The sequence below is a fragment of the Hemitrygon akajei genome, chromosome 7 (assembly GCF_048418815.1).
Source record: "Hemitrygon akajei chromosome 7, sHemAka1.3, whole genome shotgun sequence".
Taxonomy (NCBI): Eukaryota; Metazoa; Chordata; class Chondrichthyes; order Myliobatiformes; family Dasyatidae; genus Hemitrygon; species Hemitrygon akajei.
Genome location: NC_133130.1, coordinates 111,983,241 through 112,002,954, shown reverse-complemented (window position 1 = coordinate 112,002,954; position 19,714 = coordinate 111,983,241). Strand labels below are relative to the sequence as shown.

General features: G+C 51.1%; 1 protein-coding gene across 4 annotated transcripts in view; it reads left to right on the top strand.

The window, feature by feature from the left end:
* LOC140730810 (unconventional myosin-VI) overlaps nucleotides 1–19,714 on the top strand; it is a 322,637-nt gene that overhangs the window by 112,961 nt on the left and 189,962 nt on the right. For all 4 annotated transcript variants that reach the window (XM_073051731.1, XM_073051733.1, XM_073051732.1 and 1 more), the window contains 2 exons: nucleotides 1,635–1,708; nucleotides 11,573–11,702. In XM_073051731.1, coding sequence (XP_072907832.1) covers nucleotides 1,635–1,708; nucleotides 11,573–11,702 — 204 coding nt within the window. The remainder of the gene's footprint in view (nucleotides 1–1,634; nucleotides 1,709–11,572; nucleotides 11,703–19,714) is intronic.

The following is a 19,714-nucleotide window of genomic DNA, read 5'->3' as shown; positions in this document are numbered from 1 at the left end:
TTCAGAACTTGTTGCCTGTTGCACATTGGTTGTCTGTCTTTGTGTGCAGTTTTTTAATCGAGGCTATAACATTTCTTTGTATTTGCTGTGAATGCCCACAAGAAAGTGAATCTCAGCATCTCAAGCATGTTGACATGTATGTACTTTGATAATAAATTTACTTTGAACTTTGAAACCATTGGGCCAAATGGAGTCGTGGCTGTTTCCAGCCCAGCTCCAGCGTATGCTGGTGAAGATGCCCATCTAAACCAGTCCCACTTGCCCTCATTTGGCCATGTCCCTCTCAGCCTTTCCCATCAATGTACCTAGTGTATCTTCCTCTGATTTCAGATGCCGGGGGAGCGTGATCTGCTGGGCAGCATCACTTAGGCATTGTACGAAATCAGCACGAACCAGAAGTCAGTCTTTGAACCATCCTCTCCGGTGGTGGGTGGTATTGTCTTTGTGATGGGGCTACGGTGTTCTGTGGAATGTCAGCAATCCAAAGATTTGAACTGAACCTGGGTTATAATTCTGTCATCGTGTTTGACCTGGTTTCACTCTACCCTTCCTCCCCTTTTTTGGTTTCTGGTGCACGAAAGCAAGTTGATTGAGCTAACTATTGTGTACAAATCCTGCTTAATCTTTTGATGGCTTTGTTTTACCATATTGCCCAGGGTACAGAGGTAGATAACACTGTGGGATTCGAGATTAGTCCCAGTTTAGTTCTTTTTACAGGAAACAAACATTTCCATTGTTATTTACCAATATACCCAAGTGTAGCTGGGGCCAATTCTTTCATTATCGCTTGGCGTTTATCCCTGTCACAGCTGATAGATCTTTCCTCCTGTCTGTTTTCAGATATTCTATTTATTTCCTTTTTTTAAAAAAACCAGATAATACTGAGGTTTTAACTTTGTTTTCATAAGGCAGATCAGTATCATCTGTTTATCATCTCTTTCAGAGAGCTACTTGAGGGGCTCTGAATGGAGGGTATGTCTGGAAGTTGTACGGAAACGCTGGGTGCTGGTGTAAAATCGTGACTGTAGAAAAACAGGAAGAGCGAAGGAGTTTACTTCCAAATTGCCATGAGGATTTACTTATTTATTTAGTGATACCGTGTGTAGACTCTTCTGGTTCTGAGCCATGCCACCCCAGCAACCCCACAACCTTGATTAACCGTAACCTAATCACGGGACAATTTATAATGAGCAGTTAACCTACCCAGTACATCATTGGAGTGTGGGAGGAAACCAGAGTGCCTGGGGAAAGCCCACACATTCCACGGGGAGGACGTACAGAACAGCGCCGGAATTGAACTCTGACCTTCGAGCTGTGGTAGTGTCACGGTGACCGCCAGGCTGCAGTGACGCCCATTCGTGCACAATTGACCCCCCTGATTCTGGCTCATGGCTTTGCCAGGTTTACGGTTTCACAAGGAGTTGCTTTCGCTCCAACCCGTTGCAGAATGCACTTTGTTACGTGTCTTGCCTGTACCCGCGGGCATTCTTTGTGCGCACGGAGCTACGATGCAGGTATCGTTTCCTCGGAGACCGCTGTTCGGGCACTGAATTCCATGTACTGGTCTAGTAGGCTGGCATCTGCCACGCAGCCACTGCTGAAACTCACAGGTCTCTCTCTGCATTCTCTTCCAGGTGGCCTCATGTACTTAAATGAAGCTACGCTCCTGAACAATATTCGAGTGCGCTACAGCAAAGACAAAATCTACGTGAGTACTAAGAGCTAATCTCAACTCCAAATCCCCACTGTGTTACGGATTCTGAAATGAGCCACAGAGGGAGATTGTTGCCGCACGGTTTGGAACAGACCCAAGCCACGTTTCTGCTGTTTAATTACACGTGTGCAGATGTGCAGTGCAGGGTCTGCACGTTGTTGATTGCCCAGTCTGAGAATAAGCGATGATGTGCGCCTCAGTTTGCACAGTTGTTGGTGTGGTGGCTTGCAGGCTGAGTTTACAGGTTCTTTCCAGCAGAGTTCTGCAGGTCCCCACACCCTCTTCCCCATCCTGCTGCCCCAGGCCAGTCAAATGTAGTGCTGGAAGCATAGATGAGACTGACGTTGGATAGGTTTATAGTGATCTGTCGTGGCATGAATTTAACTGTGGGAATTCAGGCTTCTTTACCTCCTGCCAAATTACAACTTGTAACAGTTTGGTGTTCAACATCATCGTTCCCTCATGGGCCTCTGCGACAGGATCCTCGACTTCTCTATTGAGAAACCACAGCGAGTGTGACATCTCCTCGCTGACAGTCGGCACAGGCACACCTCAACAACGCATGCTTAGCCCACTGCTCGACACTCCCTAAGCTTGTGACTGTGTGGCGAAGCGAGGCTCTATAGATTCTCTGGCGTCACTACAGTAGGTAGAATCTCAGATGGTGATGAGAGGGCTGGCGGAGAGAGATAGGTAGGCTGTTGAGTCATGTCGCAGCAAACCTCACACTCAATGTTGTTAAATTTTGTAACTTCAAAGCACAAAGCTGATTGCAAGAAGAAGGCAGGAGCTCAGGAGAACGGGTCTTAGTTTCATTTTTACTTTTAGCAAGGCGCACGCAGATGGCATGATGACGTGCCGTTCACGTACTTTTGTTTAACCCATAATGAAATATTTAAATGAACAAAGACTGCTTAATCAAACAATATATTTACAATATTATTGAAATATTAAGTACACACCCAACATCAGCAAGAGCAAGGGAACTAATTGTGGGCTTCAGGAAGGGAGTACGCTCAAGTTCTTATTAAGGGCTCAGTGGTGGTTGGAAAGGGTAAATAGCTTCAAGTTCCTGGGTGTTAGCATCTCAAAGGGTGTACCCTGGGCCCAACACATTAATGTGATCACGAAGAAAGCTTGCTGTCAGCTCTCCTCTGTAAGGAGTTTGAGGTGATCAGGCATGGCTCCGAAGACTGTAACGAATTGATATATGCAAGAGAGCATTGTGGCTGGTTGCTTTGCAGTCTGGTAGAGTCTCCAAAGCCCAGGATAGCAAGAGGCTGCAGAGACAGCCAGCTCCATCGCAGGCCTAACCCCACCCACCAGCAAGGACATCTTCAAAAGGCAGTGTCTCACGGAGGCGACATCCATCATTAAGGACCCTCACTATCAGGGCATGCCCTCTTCTCATTACTACCATTAGGGAGGAGTTACAGGAACCTGAAGGACCCCCACACTCAATAACCTCGGAATAATCTTCTCTTCCATCAGGTTTCGATGAGTACTTCATTATTCTTTAATGAAGATTATTTAATGAATCATTATTCTTTGCACTATCTGTTGATATTTGTAATAATTTTATGCCTTTGCACTGTATAGCTGCCACAAAACAACACATTTCTCATCATCTAAATCAGTGATAATATGTCTGATTACAATTATGATAGTAGCTATTAGAGGATTTTGTGCGCCATGGTTTAAAATATTGGATTGGTGGAGAGGGTGAGTTTAAAAGAAGCAGGGGTGGGGGGGTGCATTTGGCAGATTTTGTATGCCGCAGTCCCCAAGGAGTCATTGGGTTGCATATAATTAGGCACTTTGCAAGGACCAGTAGATAAAAGTTAGGTTTAAGTGGAGTGGCTGTGGAATGAGCGGGCCAGTGTTGGAGTGGGAAGTCGAGGCTTTGGTTCGTCAATGCTTCAGAGAAGAGGGACTTCGGCTCTAGGGGCACTTTTTCCTCATTATTTATTCTTTCTTATTGCACATTTAGAGTAGTGAGGGTACCGGAGAGGATAGTGAAATGCTGCTCTTGTGAGATGTGGGAAGGCAGGGAGACCTCCAGTGTTCCTGACGACCTCACGTGCAAGAAGTGCATCCAACTTCTAATAGTGTGTCAAGGAGTTGGAACCGGATGAACTCCGGATCATTCGGGAGGTTTAGTGGGTTCACGGGATTTACAGGGAGGTAGTTAGACCCAAGGTGCAGGACTCGGTTAACTGTGTGACTGCCAGGAGGGGGAAAGGGAATAGGCAGACAGTTGCCCTCACCAGGTTTACACTGCTTTGGGTGCTGTTTTGGGTGGAGGTGTAGGTTGGCGGGGGAATAACCTAGCAGAGGAAAGCCACAGTGGTCAGGTCTCTGCCAATGGGTGTGGTTCTGTGGGGAGAAGAGGTGAGCTGTCGCGACAGGGGATTTGTTGGTTCGGAGAGCAGAAAGACGGGGGTCAGGTGGTGATCGCGCAGGTTTGAACTAGAGTTGCTGTGGGTGGAAACCAGGGTGCCAGAACAGATAGTGGAGTGGTTATGGAGAAAGACGTTAAGTCTATATGCAAAGTCAGGAATTGCTGTGTTGAGCAGGGTGGGGACCAGTGTTCTGAGCCGCGTATTATCTCAGTGTGAGGAGTAGGAAAGGCAGATGGATTCGCCTGTTAAATTATAACATGGTAGCCATTACTGAAACTTGCAGGAGGGGTCCGGACTGGCATCTCAGTGATACAAGGCTCTGTTTTAGATGTGATGGAGTGGGAGGGGTAGCATTACTAGTCAGGGAAAATGTCACTGTAATGCTCAGACAGGACAGACTAGAGAGCTCAACAAGTGAGACTTCATGGCTGGAACTGAGGAATAAGAAAAGTATGGCCACGCTAATGAGATTATAGACCACCCAACAGTCCATAGGATTTAAAGGAGCAAATTTGTAGAGGGTTCGCAGACAAAGAAACAGGTTTTGATAGTAGGGACAGTGGGTGATTTTACTTTCCACATAATTACTGTGATCCAATACTGTTAAAGGGCTGGATGGGAAAGAGTTTGTTAAATGTGTTCAGGAAAGTTTCCTTCATCAGTACAGAAAAGTCCTAACTAGAGAGAGTGTAGTACTAGATCTCCCGTTAAGGAGTGAGGCGGGGAAGGTGACCGAAGTTTGTGCAAGGGGAACATTTTGCGTCCAGTGATCATAATGCCATTAGTTTCCAAGTAAATATGGAAAGAGATGGGTCTGGTACATGGGTTGAGATTCTACATTGGAGAAAGACCGGTTTTGATGATATCAGAAAGGATCTGACCGGTGTGGATTGGGGCAGGCTGCTTTCTGCCAAAGGTCTACTTGGTAAGTGGGAGGCCTTCAGAAGTGAAATTTTGAGAGTACAGAGTTTGTATGTACCTGTCAAAAAAACGTAAAGATAACAAGATGAGGGAACCTTGGGTTTTGAGAGATATCGAGGCCCTGGTTAAGAAAAAGGAGGAGGTACATAGCATATACAGGCAGGAAGGAACAAATAAGGTAATTGTGTATAAGGAGGAAATCGGGGGGCTAAAAGAAGGCATGAGGTTGCTCTGGCAGACTAGGGCTTTGACATGCCTGTATAGAGCAAAAGGATTACAAGGGGCAAAATTGGTCCTCTGGAAGATTAGAGTGGTAATCGATGTGTGGAGCCAAAAGAAACAGGGGAGATCTTAAATGGATTTTTTTGCATCTATATTTACTCCAGAGTTGGACGCAGAGTCAACAGAAGTGATGCAAATCAGCGGCGAGGCCGTGGACCCTATGCAGATTACAGAGGAGGAAGTGATTGCTGTCTTGAGGCAAATTAGGGTGGATAAATCCCCAGGGCCTGACGAGGTGTTCCCTCAGACACTGGGAGGCAAGTGCAAAAATTGCAGGGGCTCTAGCAGAGATATTGAAATCAGCCTTAGCCACGGGTGAGGTGTTAGAGAATGTTCTATTGTTTAAGAAAGGCTCTAAGGATAAGCCAGGAAGATATAGGCTGGTGAGCCTGACGTCAGCAGTGGGGAAAGTTGTAGGAGGTTTTTCTAAGGGACTGGAGATGTATATATTTGGATAGATAAGGACTGATTAAGGCTTGTCTATGTGGCCTTGTGCATGGTAAGTTGTGTCTAACTAATCTTTATAGAGTTTTTCGTGGAAGCAAGGCAGTGGATGTCTTCATGGACTTCAGCTAACCCCTTGACAAGATCCGGCATGGGAAATTGGTCAGGAAGGTTCAGCCGCTTGGCATTCAAGATGAGTTAGTAAATCTGATTAGACACGGGCTTCGTGGAAGAGTGGTTGCCTCTCTGACTGGAGGCCTGTGATGGTCAGAGTGCTGCAGGGATTGGTGTGAGGTCCATTGTTGTTTGTCATGTGTGCTAACAATCTGGATGACATGGTAAACTGGATCGGCAAATTTCGGGGTGTAGTGGACAGCGGAAAACTGTCAAAGCTGGCACCGGGATCTGGACCAGCTGGAAAAATGAGCTTAAAAAGTGGGATGGAATTTAGTGCCATCAAGAGTGAGGGTAGGTCTTACACAGTGAACGGTGGGGCACTGAGGTGCGCTGAAGAGCAGAGAGATCTGGGAATACAGGTCCATAATTACTTGAAAGTTGCGTCACCTGTAGATAGAGTTGTATAGAAAGGGTTTGTCCCTTCAGCCTTCGTAAACCAATGTATGGCGTTCAGGAGATGGGATGTTAAGTTGAAGTTGTTTCAGACATTGGTGACGTCTAGTTTGGGAGTACAGTGTGTAGCTTTGGTCACCTACCTACAGTGAAGATGTAAATAAGGTTGAAAACTTGCAAAGATGTTGCCAGGACTTGAGCTATAGGGAAAGGTTGAATAGGTTATAACTTTATTGCTTGGAATGTAGAAGATTTGATAGAGGTATACAACCTCCATCAGAGAGATGTACAAGCAGGCTTTTTATGCTGAGGTTTGGGTATGACTACAACTGAAGGTCCTGCGTTAAGGGTGAAAGGGGAAATGTTTAAAGAGAACATGAGGGGGAGCTTCTTCACTCAGGGTGGTGAGGGTGAGGAACGAGCTGCCAGTGGAAGTGCTGGATGCAGGGTGGATTTCAACATCTCAGGGAGATTTGGTTAGGTACGAGGATGGGAGGGGTATGGAGGACTATGGTCCGGGTTCAGGTCAATGGGACTAGGCTGATAGTTCAGCACAGACTAGATGGGCTGAAGGGCCTTTTTGCCTGCAGTAGTAATCTGACTGTGAAGTTGGCACAGCTCGGATGGTGGTGTTCTTTGAAAGATTTTCCCTCCTTGAGGCAGTGACTATTGAAGATGTGATCAGTGGTGGAATCTTTTTCTGCATCTTGAAGCCTTCAACAAACCTATTGCTACTAACTTCTGTTGTTCCTTCTTGCTCTGAATTCTCCCCTTCCTTTCCAGCCCCGAAGAAGGGTTTTGGCCCGGGGCATCGGCTGTTTATTCTTTTCCAGAGATGCTCCCTGTCCTGCTGAGTGCCTCCAGCATTTTGTGTGTGTTGTGTTGGATTTCCAGCATCTCCAGACTTTCTCATGTTTGTGATTCTGTTGCTACCTGTGGGTTTGGGACCAGGCTGGTGAAATGGGAATCGTTTAGGTAGTACAGTGTACAACAGAACCAACACAGCATTGCCAACGAGGGCATCTTTGCTTCTGTCAGTTAGACGATTGTGGAACCTAACGGATGTCTGTGCCACGACTGGGGTGTTACCACAAAGCCTTGTGATTTTTCTCTCTGATGGAGCAGGCTGTTGGTTAAGGCAACCAAGTTCCAAACCAGGCAGGAGAGGGTTTCAGCCTGAATTGTCGGCTGCACTCTTTTCCATAGGTGCTGAGTTCCTCCAGCATTTTGCTAGGAGAATGTCCTTGTTGGACTTGGCCTTCTCTACTTCCACCTTCTCGATCCTACTTTGCCAGATGGTTTATTTATATTTTACATATCTGGAATTGATTTTGCCACGTTTAAATTCCTTGGAATCGGGCCAGGGTTTTCTGACCTCAGAGTAGGGGACTTCCAGGACCTCGCCTCTAATTTTTAGTTTAGGGGTGTGTGTGCAGTACAGAGCTTGTTCTGCATTAGGGTGAAATCTCGGACTAGCTCATTCTTGTTGAGAAAAGCCACCCTGTGAAGATGCCGTTCCATCTCCTTGTCCAAGCTGGCTATATTCGTTCTGTTGTGGCTCTGTAATGGTAGTGATAAAGTGATTGAGATTTCCAGCATGGACGCAGAGCCTTTGGCCCACACTGATCCCAGGCCAACATAGAGTAACAGAGCACTTCTGCACAGAAGCAGGCCCTTTGGCCCATCTAGTCTGTGCTGAACTATCACTCTGCCTAAAACTATTGACCTGCACCTGGACCATTACCCTCTCTATCCCTTCCATCTATGTTCCTATCCAAACTTCTCTTAAACATTGACATTGAGCTTACGTGCACCACTTCCGCTGGAAGCTCGTTCCACCGAGTGAAGAAATTTCTCCTTGTGTTCCTCTTTAACATTTTGCCTTTCACTCTTAACCCATGACCTCCAGTTGTAGTCCCACCCAGCCTCAGTGGAAAACGCCTGCTTGAATTTACATAACCACAGGATATTCTGCAAATTCAATTCAAGATTGTTTAATCTTGGTAGATAGAAAGGAGAATGAAGTAATTGTTACTCCAGATCTGATGCAGCACAAAAATAGACAGTAAGATAAAGAAAATAACACAAAAAAACCCCACAATGAACATAAATACATGTTAGCTTATAAACATTGAGTTTGTATCTGTAAAGTGACGCCAGGCACAGGATTGTCTGAACATAAGGTGACTTTGACAGGAAATGATCAAGCAATGGCGTTGGGGGAATTAGGGTGATGAGTTAATGGGTGGAGGTGTTGATCAGCCTTACTGCTTGGAGAAAGTATCCATTTTTAAGTCTGGTGATGCTGGCGTGAATGGTATGTAGCCTCCCAGATGGGAGTGGGACAAGCAGTCTGTGCGCAGGGTGGGTGGGATCCTTCGTGATGTTACTGGCCGTTTTGTGTCTCCACAGCTGCTAGTGCCTCCTGTCAAACACCATGAGCTGAGACTTGGGCTTGCAATTTTTATAATTGTCTGATCCGTGACAGCCATTATAATCTGCCTCCTCTTTATTTTAAAGATGTAATGTATTCATCTTTTAATTAAATCCTTTTCAGGAAGATTTCATTAAGTTTCTTGTTGTGCTATCATGTTGCTGAATTAGTTTCCTTGAAATTGTACGCCTGTTCATTTACACAGCAGGAGACTGGAGTGGCTGTGGTTTGGGGGTTAGTGCCCCCTACTGGGACTTACTGCTACTGCAGTACAAAACACAGATATGACTGGTTTACACTCAAGATCCTCTTATTCCATTAATTTTTTTTTATTGAGATACAGTGCGGAGTAGGCCCTTCTAGTCCTTTGAGCCATGCTGCCCAGAACCCCAAGTTTAATCCTAGCCTAATTACAGGGTGATTTACAATGACCTAACCTATTGCACCAACTGGCACGTCTTTTGAACTGTGGGAGGAAACCAGAGCACCCGGAGGAAACCTGCGTGATCACGGCGAGAAGGTGTGAGCTCCTTGCAGTCAGCGGTGGGAGTTGAACCCGGGCTGCTGGTACTGTAAAACGTTGTGCTAACCGTGCCGTGTTCTGTGTATCTCCATGAACCTTCAGCCGCATCACTGAGGGCTCCCATCATCCAGGACACACCTTCTTGTTGCTACCATTGGAGGGAAGATACAGGAGCCCGAAGAGGCACGCGGAATGTTTGAGGAACCGCACCTTCCCCTCGACCATTAGATCTCTGACGGGCATTGAACCCATGAATACCACCTCACTGTTTTTGCCCTCATTCACACTGTCATGTTAAAAAAGTTATGTAAAGTGAAGATGCTTTCAAAAATAATGCAATGTTTCTAAATATCAAAAAATACTTTAAAGAGCATTAAGCAGTAAAAAGAATGAAATCAAGTCAGTATTTGGTGTGACTACTCTTTGCATTTAAGATTGCATCTTAGGTACACTGTCATGCAGATTTATAAGAAAATCAGCTGGTAGGTTGCTCCAAGCACTTCGGAGAACTTGCCACAGTTCTTCTGTAGACTTTGGCTGTCTCGCTTGCTTCTGTCTCTCCAGGTGATCCCAGACAGCCTCGCTGATGTTGAGACCAGGGCTCTGTGGAGACCGTACCATATTTTGTAGAACACCTTGTTCTTTTTGTTGAAGATAAGACCATAAGTTATGGGAGTAGAATTAGGCTATTTGGCTCATCAAGAATGCTTCACTTCTTGATCGTGGCTGATCCATTTCTCTTTCAACCCCATTCTCCTGCCTTCTCCCTGTAACCTATCATGCCCTGACTTAAGAATCCTATCAACCTCTGCCTTAAATACACCCAATGATCTGGTCTCCACAGACACTTTGGCAATGAATACCACAAATTCAGCACCCTATGGCTAAAGAAAATACTCCTCGTCTCTGTTCTAAATGGACGTTTCTCTATTCTGAGGCCGTGCCCTCTGGTCCTGGACTGCTCCACCATTGGAAGCATCCTTTCCACATCCTCTCTGTCTGGGCCTTTCAACATTCAATGGCTTTCATAGAGATCCACCCTTACTCCTCTAAAATCCAGTGAGTAAAGGCCTAGACCTTTACCCTGCTCACAATACTCCCAAGTGAAGCCTCACTGGTGCCTTATAAAGCCTCAGCATTACATCCTTGCCTTTTTATATTCTAATCCTCTCAAAATGAATGCTAGCATTGCCTCTGCCTTCCTCACCACCAACTCAACCTGCAAATTAACCTTTAGGGAATCCTGTACAAGGACTCCCAAGTCCCTTTGTATCTCAGATTTTTGAATTTTTCTCCCCACTTAGAAAATAGTCAATGCTTTTATTCCTTCTGCCAAAGTGAATGACCATACATTTCCTGACACTGGATTCCATCTGCTGCTGCTTTGCCTATTCTAACCTGTCCAAGTCCTTCTGCAGCCTCCCTGCTTCCTCAACACTACCTGCCCCTCCAACTATCTTTGTATCATCTGCAAACTTAAAGATTTGGTAAACTTGGCCACAAAGCCATCAATTCCATCATCCAGGTCATTAACATGTAATGTGAGACATAACAGACCCCTGCGGAAAGCTGCAAGTCACCTGCAGTGAAAAAGCTCCCTTTATTCCCACTCAGCCAGTCTTCTGAACTGTAACTTGCCTGTAATGCCACGTTCCTTACCTTGCTAAGCATGGGCCTTGTCAAAGGCCTTCTGAAAATCCAAGTAAACAGCATCTCATGCAATTTGCCTATGTTTGGCTCGTATTTGTATTGCTCTAAACGTTTCCTATGCATATACACTTCCAGGGTGACACAGTAGAGTAGCAGTTTACGTGGTGTTGTTTTAGTGCCAGTGACCTGCCACTGTCTGAGGAGTTTGTACCTTCTCCTCGTAACTGTGTAGGGTTCCTCCAGATGCTGTGGTTTCCTCCCACGTTCCAAAGATGTTCGGGTTGCTCGGTTAATTGGTCACATGGGTGGCCTGGGCTCATTGGGCTGGAAAAGCTGTTAACATGCTGATCTCTATTTTTTTTTAAAAAATGTGTATTTTATATGTTTACCTGCCTCCACCACTTTGTTTTCCAAATAATCTCTGTGTAGAGAATGTTGCTCATCATATTCCTAATAATCCTTTCCCATCTCAACTTAACCTTCTGCCTTCTATTTTGAAGCGTATTTTGGATGTTAGGTAATGATTTTAACTTTAGGGGGTGATTGGATTCTTTGCCTTGTGTCAGCTGTGAGCCTGCCCTCGAGTGGATTTGTACCAGCGTTCACGTGCCTGTTCCTGTGTCTCTTTGCAGACTTATGTCGCCAACATACTGATAGCAGTGAACCCGTACTATGACATAGCTAAGCTCTACTCATCGGACTCCATTCAGAAATACAAGGGGAAATCCTTGGGCACTCTGCCGCCACACGTCTACGCTATTGGTGAGTGGTCCCCTAGTCCCTCCCCTAGTCTGCGGTTTGTGCAACATGCTGAGGTTGGTTCTACTTCCGATTTTAGTGCGACCATCAGATGTTTGGAGAATGGTGCATGATTGTACCGTTGCAAAACTTTTCTTTGTTCCTGTGGGTGGGTCAAACACAAGTCGACTCTGCCCACAAGTCAGCTCGATGTATTTTGTGTTGCCTCCGTCACGACTTGGACAGTCATGAACATTGCGTTAGCTTTCTTTTTCACACGTACATAGAAACTTCAAAAATGTACAGGGAAATGTGTTTTCGTTGAGGACGCGCAGGGGAACTGGCGAGTGTTGCCACGCTTCTGTTGCAGACGTGGCACGGCCACGAGTTACTAACCTAACCGGTACGTCTCCGGACTGTGGGAGGAGAACGGAGCGGCGCCTGGAGGAAACCCACGCAGTCACGGGGAGAACGTATGAACCCCTTACAGAGAGCGGCGGGAATTGAACCCTGACCTTCCAGCTGATGCCATAACGCATTATGCTAACCACTACGCTTCTGCGCCGCCCTAAGTCGTAATTCCCCGTTTCCCAGTCAAAGGCGCTGTCTGTCCAGGCACAGCTCGATGAACGAAGAAGTGCTGGAGCCATTCAGCAGACCGGGCAGCATCTTCAGGGGAGAAACAGGTCCTGTATCCTTTGTCAGATGAACACTCTTACTTCAAGATCCTGCTCTGAGATGATATACTGGAATTCTATTGTCTCAGTAATGTAGTAAAGCTCCCGATAATACAACACCCTCTGGACTTTGAACATAGACATTTACAGCACAATACAGGCCCTTCAGCCCATAATGGTGTGCTGACCATATAACCCTCTGCAGAAACTGCCTCGAATTTCCCTACCACGTAGCCCTCAGTTTTTCGAAGCTCCGTGTAGCTATCTAAGAGTCTTTTAAAAGATCCAATTGTATCGGCTTTCACCACCACCACCGGCAGTGCATTCCACGCACTCACCACTCTGTGGAAAAACTTACCCCTGATATCTCCTCGGTACCTATTTCCAAGCACCTGAAAACTATGCCCCTCTCATGTCAGCCATTTCAGCGCTGGGAAAAAGCCTCTGACTATCCACACGATCAACACCTCTCATAATCTTGTACAACTCTATCAGGTCAACTCTCATCCTCTGTCGCTCCAAGGAGAAAAGGCCAAGTTCACTCAATCAAACTTTTGGACGATTGGATGTTACTCTGAATAATAGCCAAATGCTTTAATTTCACTCTTTTTTGCACGCTGCACAGCAGTGTAATAGAATTTCATGTTGCAGTTGTGTATAAGGCAGCACTGGGCACGTTACCTGCTGCTGTGGTGGCCCCACGACAGAAAGGCTTTGGAGAAGGTTCAGATGCAACTCTCCAGGTTGGAGAGGGTCAGCAAAGGGGAGGGGGAGACATGATGGAAGTTTATAGAGTTCTGAGTGGCGTCGGTAGGGAAGGTAGTCAGATTCTTCTTCCCCAGGATAGAGTTACGGATACCAGTGGGCACAGCTTCAAGCTGAGGGACGAGAATCTAAAGGAGATGTGCAGAGCAAGTTGTTCTCTTGGCTCGGTGGTGGCTGCCTGGAGTGATTTGCAGGGCTAGTGGTGGTGGGGGGCTAGATGCGGTAGTGCTGTTCAAGTTTGTAGAAAATGCACCGTCTAGAGGGATGTAGGCCACATACAGTCAGGAGAGATTTAGTGTAATCTGGCGTCTGGCTTAGTGCAGGCAGCGTGGGCTATGCTGTACTCTTCTTTGAACCCAGTAAGCCGAGGGAAATAGTTAAACTCTCCAGTCTCAGACCCCCCCCCCATGATCACTGGTGCTCCAGTCTCAGACCCCCCCCCCCATGATCACTGGTGCTCCAGTCTCAGACCCCCCCCCCCATGATCACTGGTGCTCCAGTCTCAGACCCCCCCCCATGATCACTGGTGCTCCAGTCTCAGACCCCCCCCCCCCGATGATCACTGGTGCTCCAGTCTCAGACCCCCCCCCCCCATGATCACTGGTGCTCCAGTCTCAGACCCCCCCCCCCCCATGATCACTGGTGTTCCAGTCTCAGACCCCCCCCCCCCCCATGATCACTGGTGCTCCAGTCTCAGACCCTCCCCCATGATCACTGGTGCTCCAGTCTCAGACCCCCCCCCCCATGATCACTGGTGCTCCAGTCTCAGACCCCCCCCCCCATGATCACTGGTGTTCCAGTCTCAGACCCTCCCCCCATGATCACTGGTGCTCCAGTCTCAGACCCCCCCCCCCCATGATCACTGGTGCTCCAGTCTCAGACCCTCCCCCCATGATCACTGGTGCTCAGTCTCAGACCCCCCCCATGATCACTGGTGTTCCAGTCTCAGACCCCTCCCCATGATCACTGGTGCTCCAGTCTCAGACCCTCCCCCCCATGATCACTGGTGCTCCAGTCTCAGACCCCCCCCCCCATGATCACTGGTGCTCCAGTCTCAGACCCCCCCCCCCATGATCACTGGTGCTCCAGTCTCAGACCCCTCCCCCATGATCACTGGTGCTCCAGTCTCAGACCCCCCCCCATGATCACTGGTGCTCCAGTCTCAGACCCCCCCCCATGATCACTGGTGCTCCAGTCTCAGACCCCCCCCCATGATCACTGGTGCTCCAGTCTCAGACCCCCCCCATGATCACTGGTGCTCCAGTCTCAGACCCCCCCCCATGATCACTGGTGCTCCAGTCTCAGACCCCCCCCCATGATCACTGGTGCTCCAGTCTCAGACCCTCCCCCCCCCATGATCACTGGTGCTCCAGTCTCAGACCCCCCCCCGGCATGATCACTGGTGTTCCAGTCTCAGACCCCCCCCCATGATCACTGGTGCTCCAGTCTCAGACCCCCCCCCCATGATCACTGGTGCTCCAGTCTCAGACCCCCCCCATGATCACTGGTGCTCCAGTCTCAGACCCCCCCCCCATGATCACTGGTGCTCCAGTCTCAGACCCCCCCCCCCATGATCACTGGTGCTCCAGTCTCAGACCCCCCCCCCCATGATCACTGGTGCTCCAGTCTCAGACCCTCCCCCCCCCATGATCACTGGTGCTCCAGTCTCAGACCCCCCCCGCATGATCACTGGTGTTCCAGTGTCAGACCCCCCCCCCATGATCACTGGTGTTCCAGTCTCAGACCCCCCCCATGATCACTGGTGCTCCAGTCTCAGACCCCCCCCATGATCACTGGTGCTCCAGTCTCAGACCCCCCCCCCCATGATCACTGGTGTCCAGTCTCAGACCCCCCCCCATGATCACTGGTGCTCCAGTCTCAGACCCTCCCCCATGATCACTGGTGTTCCAGTCTCAGACCCCCCCCCATGATCACTGGTGTTCCAGTCTCAGACCCCCCCCCCCATGATCACTGGTGTTCCAGTCTCAGACCCTCCCCATGATCACTGGTGTCCAGTCTCAGACCCTCCCCCATGATCACTGGTGCTCCAGTCTCAGACCCCCCCCATGATCACTGGTGCTCCAGTCTCAGACCCCCCCCCCCATGATCACTGGTGTTCCAGTCTCAGACCCCCCCCATGATCACTGGTGTTCCAGTCTCAGACCCTCCCCCCCCCATGATCACTGGTGCTCCAGTCTCAGACCCTCCCCCATGATCACTGGTGTTCCAGTCTCAGACCCTCCCCCCATGATCACTGGTGTTCCAGTCTCAGACCCTCCCCCATGATCACTGGTGTTCCAGTCTCAGACCCCCCCCATGATCACTGGTGTTCCAGTCTCAGACCCTCCCCCCCCATGATCACTGGTGCTCCAGTCTCAGACCCTCCCCCATGATCACTGGTGTTCCAGTCTCAGACCCTCCCCCCATGATCACTGGTGCTCCAGTCTCAGACCCCCCCCCCCATGATCACTGGTGTTCCAGTCTCAGACCCCCCCCCCCCCATGATCACTGGTGTTCCAGTCTCAGACCCCCCCCATGATCACTGGTGTTCCAGTCTCAGACCCTCCCCCCCCCATGATCACTGGTGCTCCAGTCTCAGACCCCCCCCCCCATGATCACTGGTGTTCCAGTCTCAGACCCCCCCCCATGATCACTGGTGTTCCAGTCTCAGACCCCCCCCCCCATGATCACTGGTGTTCCAGTCTCAGACCCTCCCCCATGATCACTGGTGTTCCAGTCTCAGACCCTCCCCCATGATCACTGGTGCTCCAGTCTCAGACCCTCCCCCATGATCACTGGTGCTCCAGTCTCAGACCCTCCCCCCCCCATGATCACTGGTGTTCCAGTCTCAGACCCCCCCCCCCCATGATCACTGGTGTTCCAGTCTCAGACCCCCCCCCATGATCACTGGTGTTCCAGTCTCAGACCCCCCCCCCCATGATCACTGGTGTTCCAGTCTCAGACCCTCCCCCATGATCACTGGTGTTCCAGTCTCAGACCCTCCCCCATGATCACTGGTGCTCCAGTCTCAGACCCTCCCCATGATCACTGGTGCTCCAGTCTCAGACCCCCCCCCCCCATGATCACTGGTGTTCCAGTCTCAGACCCTCCCCCATGATCACTGGTGCTCCAGTCTCAGACCCTCCCCCATGATCACTGGTGTTCCAGTCTCAGACCCTCCCCCCATGATCACTGGTGTTCCAGTCTCAGACCCCCCCCCATGATCACTGGTGTTCCAGTCTCAGACCCTCCCCCATGATCACTGGTGCTCCAGTCTCAGACCCTCCCCCATGATCACTGGTGCTCCAGTCTCAGACCCCCCCCCCCCATGATCACTGGTGTTCCAGTCTCAGACCCTCCCCCATGATCACTGGTGCTCCAGTCTCAGACCCTCCCCCATGATCACTGGTGTTCCAGTCTCAGACCCTCCCCCATGATCACTGGTGTTCCAGTCTCAGACCCTCCCCCATGATCACTGTGTTCAGTCTCAGACCCTCCCCCATGATCACTGGTGCTCCAGTCTCAGACCCTCCCCCATGATCACTGGTGCTCCAGTCTCAGACCCTCCCCCCCCCCATGATCACTGGTGTTCCAGTCTCAGACCCCCCCCCCCCATGATCACTGGTGTTCCAGTCTCAGACCCCCCCCCATGATCACTGGTGTTCCAGTCTCAGACCCCCCCCCCCCATGATCACTGGTGTTCCAGTCTCAGACCCTCCCCCATGATCACTGGTGTTCCAGTCTCAGACCCTCCCCCATGATCACTGGTGCTCCAGTCTCAGACCCTCCCCCATGATCACTGGTGCTCCAGTCTCAGACCCCCCCCCCCCCATGATCACTGGTGTTCCAGTCTCAGACCCTCCCCCATGATCACTGGTGCTCCAGTCTCAGACCCTCCCCCATGATCACTGGTGTTCCAGTCTCAGACCCTCCCCCATGATCACTGGTGTTCCAGTCTCAGACCCCCCCCCATGATCACTGGTGCTCCAGTCTCAGACCCCCCCCCCATGATCACTGGTGTTCCAGTCTCAGACCCTCCCCCATGATCACTGGTGTTCCAGTCTCAGACCCTCCCCCATGATCACTGGTGCTCCAGTCTCAGACCCCCCCCCATGATCACTGGTGCTCCAGTCTCAGACCCCCCCCCCCATGATCACTGGTGTTCCAGTCTCAGACCCCCCCCATGATCACTGGTGTTCCAGTCTCAGACCCTCCCCCCCCCCATGATCACTGGTGCTCCAGTCTCAGACCCCCCCCCCCCATGATCACTGGTGTTCCAGTCTCAGACCCCCCCATGATCACTGGTGTTCCAGTCTCAGACCCTCCCCCCCCCATGATCACTGGTGCTCCAGTCTCAGACCCCCCCCCCCCATGATCACTGGTGCTCCAGTCTCAGACCCCCCCCCCATTATCACTGGTGCTCCAGTCTCAGACCCCCCCCCCATGATCACTGGTGCTCCAGTCTCAGACCCCCCCCCCCATGATCACTGGTGTTCCAGTCTCAGACCCCCCCCCCCATGATCACTGGTGTTCCAGTCTCAGACCCTCCCCCCCCCATGATCACTGGTGCTCCAGTCTCAGACCCTCCCCCCCCCATGATCACTGGTGCTCCAGTCTCAGACCCCCCCCCCCATGATCACTGGTGTTCCAGTCTCAGACCCTCCCCCATGATCACTGGTGCTCCAGTCTCAGACCCCCCCCCCATGATCACTGGTGCTCCAGTCTCAGACCCCCCCCCCATGATCACTGGTGTTCCAGTCTCAGACCCCCCCCATGATCACTGGTGCTCCAGTCTCAGACCCCCCCCCCATGATCACTGGTGCTCCAGTCTCAGACCCCCCCCCCATGATCACTGGTGTTCCAGTCTCAGACCCCCCCCCCCCCATGATCACTGGTGTTCCAGTCTCAGACCCTCCCCCCCCCATGATCACTGGTGCTCCAGTCTCAGACCCTCCCCCCCCCCATGATCACTGGTGCTCCAGTCTCAGACCCCCCCCCATGATCACTGGTGCTCCAGTCTCAGACCCCCCCCCCATGATCACTGGTGCTCCAGTCTCAGACCCCCCCCCATGATCACTGGTGCTCCAGTCTCAGACCCCCCCCCCCATGATCACTGGTGCTCCAGTCTCAGACCCCCCCCCCATGATCACTGGTGCTCCAGTCTCAGACCCCCCCCATGATCACTGGTGCTCCAGTCTCAGACCCCCCCCCCATGATCACTGGTGCTCCAGTCTCAGACCCCCCCCCCATGATCACTGGTGCTCCAGTCTCAGACCCCCCCCGCATGATCACTGGTGTTCCAGTCTCAGACCCCCCCCCCATGATCACTGGTGTTCCAGTCTCAGACCCCCCCCCCATGATCACTGGTGTTCCAGTCTCAGACCCTTCCCCCCCCCATGATCACTGGTGCTCCAGTCTCAGACCCCCCCCATGATCACTGGTGCTCCAGTCTCAGACCCCCCCCCGGCATGATCACTGGTGCTCCAGTCTCAGACCCTCCCCCCATGATCACTGGTGCTCCAGTCTCAGACCCCCCCCCCATGATCACTGGTGCTCCAGTCTCAGACCCCCCCCCCCCATGATCACTGGTGCTCCAGTCTCAGACCCCCCCCCCATGATCACTGGTGCTCCAGTCTCAGACCCCCCCCCATGATCACTGGTGCTCCAGTCTCAGACCCCCCCCCCATGATCACTGGTGCTCCAGTCTCAGACCCCCCCCATGATCACTGGTGCTCCAGTCTCAGACCCCCCCCCCCATGATCACTGGTGCTCCAGTCTCAGACCCCCCCCCATGATCACTGGTGCTCCAGTCTCAGACCCCCCCCCATGATCACTGGTGCTCAGTCTCAGACCCCCCCCCCATGATCACTGGTGCTCCAGTCTCAGACCCCCCCCCCATGATCACTGGTGCTCCAGTCTCAGACCCCCCCCCATGATCACTGGTGCTCCAGTCTCAGACCCCCCCCCCCATGATCACTGGTGCTCCAGTCTCAGACCCCCCCCCATGATCACTGGTGCTCCAGTCTCAGACCCCCCCCCATGATCACTGGTGCTCCAGTCTCAGACCCCCCCCCCATGATCACTGGTGTTCCAGTCTCAGACCCCCCCCCATGATCACTGGTGCTCCAGTCTCAGACCCCCCCCCATGATCACTGGTGTTCCAGTCTCAGACCCCCCCCCCATGATCACTGGTGCTCCAGTCTCAGACCCCCCCCCATGATCACTGGTGCTCCAGTCTCAGACCCCCCCCCTCCCCATGATCACTGGTGCTCCAGTCTCAGACCCTCCCCCCCATGATCACTGGTGCTCCAGTCTCAGACCCCCCCCCATGATCACTGGTGCTCCAGTCTCAGACCCCCCCCCCATGATCACTGGTGCTCCAGTCTCAGACCCCCCCCCCATGATCACTGGTGCTCCAGTCTCAGACCCCCCCCCCCATGATCACTGGTGCTCCAGTCTCAGACCCCCCCCCCCCATGATCACTGGTGCTCCAGTCTCAGACCCCCCCCCATGATCACTGGTGCTCCAGTCTCAGACCCCCCCCCCATGATCACTGGTGCTCCAGTCTCAGACCCCCCCCCCCCATGATCACTG